General features: G+C 25.8%; 1 protein-coding gene across 1 annotated transcript in view; it reads left to right on the forward strand.

The window, feature by feature from the left end:
* Positions 1 to 434: 434 nt before the first annotated feature.
* Positions 435 to 1,510, forward strand: part of LOC106869153 (DNA-binding protein RFX6) — a 110,733-nt gene continuing 109,657 nt past the window's right edge. Inside the window, exon 1 of the mRNA XM_089363511.1 lies at positions 435 to 655. Within this exon, the coding sequence (XP_089219637.1) occupies positions 526 to 655 (130 nt within the window). The 5' untranslated portion in view covers positions 435 to 525. The remainder of the gene's footprint in view (positions 656 to 1,510) is intronic.

The following is a 1,510-nucleotide window of genomic DNA, read 5'->3' on the forward strand; positions in this document are numbered from 1 at the left end:
TGATGCCTTCGTCGTGTTGGTTTTATCTCAATCGGCCGTTAGAGTAACTTCGTACGCAACCACGAAAACAAACGTTAGTAGTAATTAATACACTGGAATTATTATTATTATCATTATTTTTATTATTATTATTATCATTATTATTTATCATTATTATTATAATACTACTATTAGCATTAGTATTATTATTATTGTTGCTGTTATTATTGTTGTTGTTATCAATATTATTAAGAAATTATATAGAAGCAAATAATGATAATAATAATGATAAGAAATTCATTGATAAAATAATATGAAAGAAGAAAGAGAGTGGGGAATATAGTCCTAGGTGGATCACAAAGCCATATTTTGGGGGTGTTTTTGCTATTTTTTATCATTTTCGTATTGTGTTTTTAACGAATCGAGACGAGAAACAAAAGGGGAAACAAAGACGTGATACAAAAGGGGAAACAAAGACGTGATAGAGACGGATCGAACGAAGTTTGGTGTCAGCAAAGTAAAGGTAAATCTACTGTCAAAGAAGACATGTACTGCACCGATTACAATATTCCATCGAAAAGAATTGGCGAGGATAATTCCCTTAATCTTGAACAACGAGAGGCAACAGAAGAGTCTTTGGATATACCAATATGTAAATACCAGCCCATCAAAAATAGTAAGTAAACGATATGTACACATATATATATATGCATTTATTTATATATATACGAATGTACGTATGTAAATATATATATAAATTTAAACATACATGCATAATACATAAATATATATATATATATATATATATATATATATATATATATATATATATATATATATATATATATATATATATATATATGTATATAATGAGTATACACATGCAAACATATATTTCCTTTTCCTGAGAATTGCAAATGCAGGGAGCATCTTGCAAGAAATTGTAATTATATTTTTCGAGTTTTTTTTTCCTACTGTTCCACATCTAAGATTTTGTTTATTATTCTTGTTGTTTATTTACTTTCATCTCATTTATTCATTTTTAATTATTTTACACGAATTTAAAATCTTTGCATAAATTTATAGCAGAAAAAGAAAAACAACACAACTCTGCTTCCAAAATATCCTTAAAATTTTCTTACTATATTCTCAGAAAACGTTTCTAAAGACTGTAAAATATATTTAGTTATTGTATATTTAATGTTATGTTCCAAATGAGGGCAGCAACCAAATTCAATATATGAGTACGGAGAAAAATTCAATATATCATTACAAATATATACAGGAATATACGATAGCGTGTGTGCGTGTGTCTATGTATTCATTCATATACCAATATATATATATATATATATATATATATATATATATATATATATATGCACACACAAACACATACATATATATATTATTACTTTTTATATATGGAAAATGAAAACGGAGAAACTGACATAGAGACACAAATTTGTAAGAACATAATACAATTCTGAACACTATCAAAAAAATAATATACGCTGGTCTATAAATGCGA

Source organism: Octopus bimaculoides, chromosome 15 (assembly GCF_046866305.1).
Source record: "Octopus bimaculoides isolate indiv1 chromosome 15, ASM4686630v1, whole genome shotgun sequence".
In the NCBI taxonomy this organism is placed as follows: Eukaryota; Metazoa; Mollusca; class Cephalopoda; order Octopoda; family Octopodidae; genus Octopus; species Octopus bimaculoides.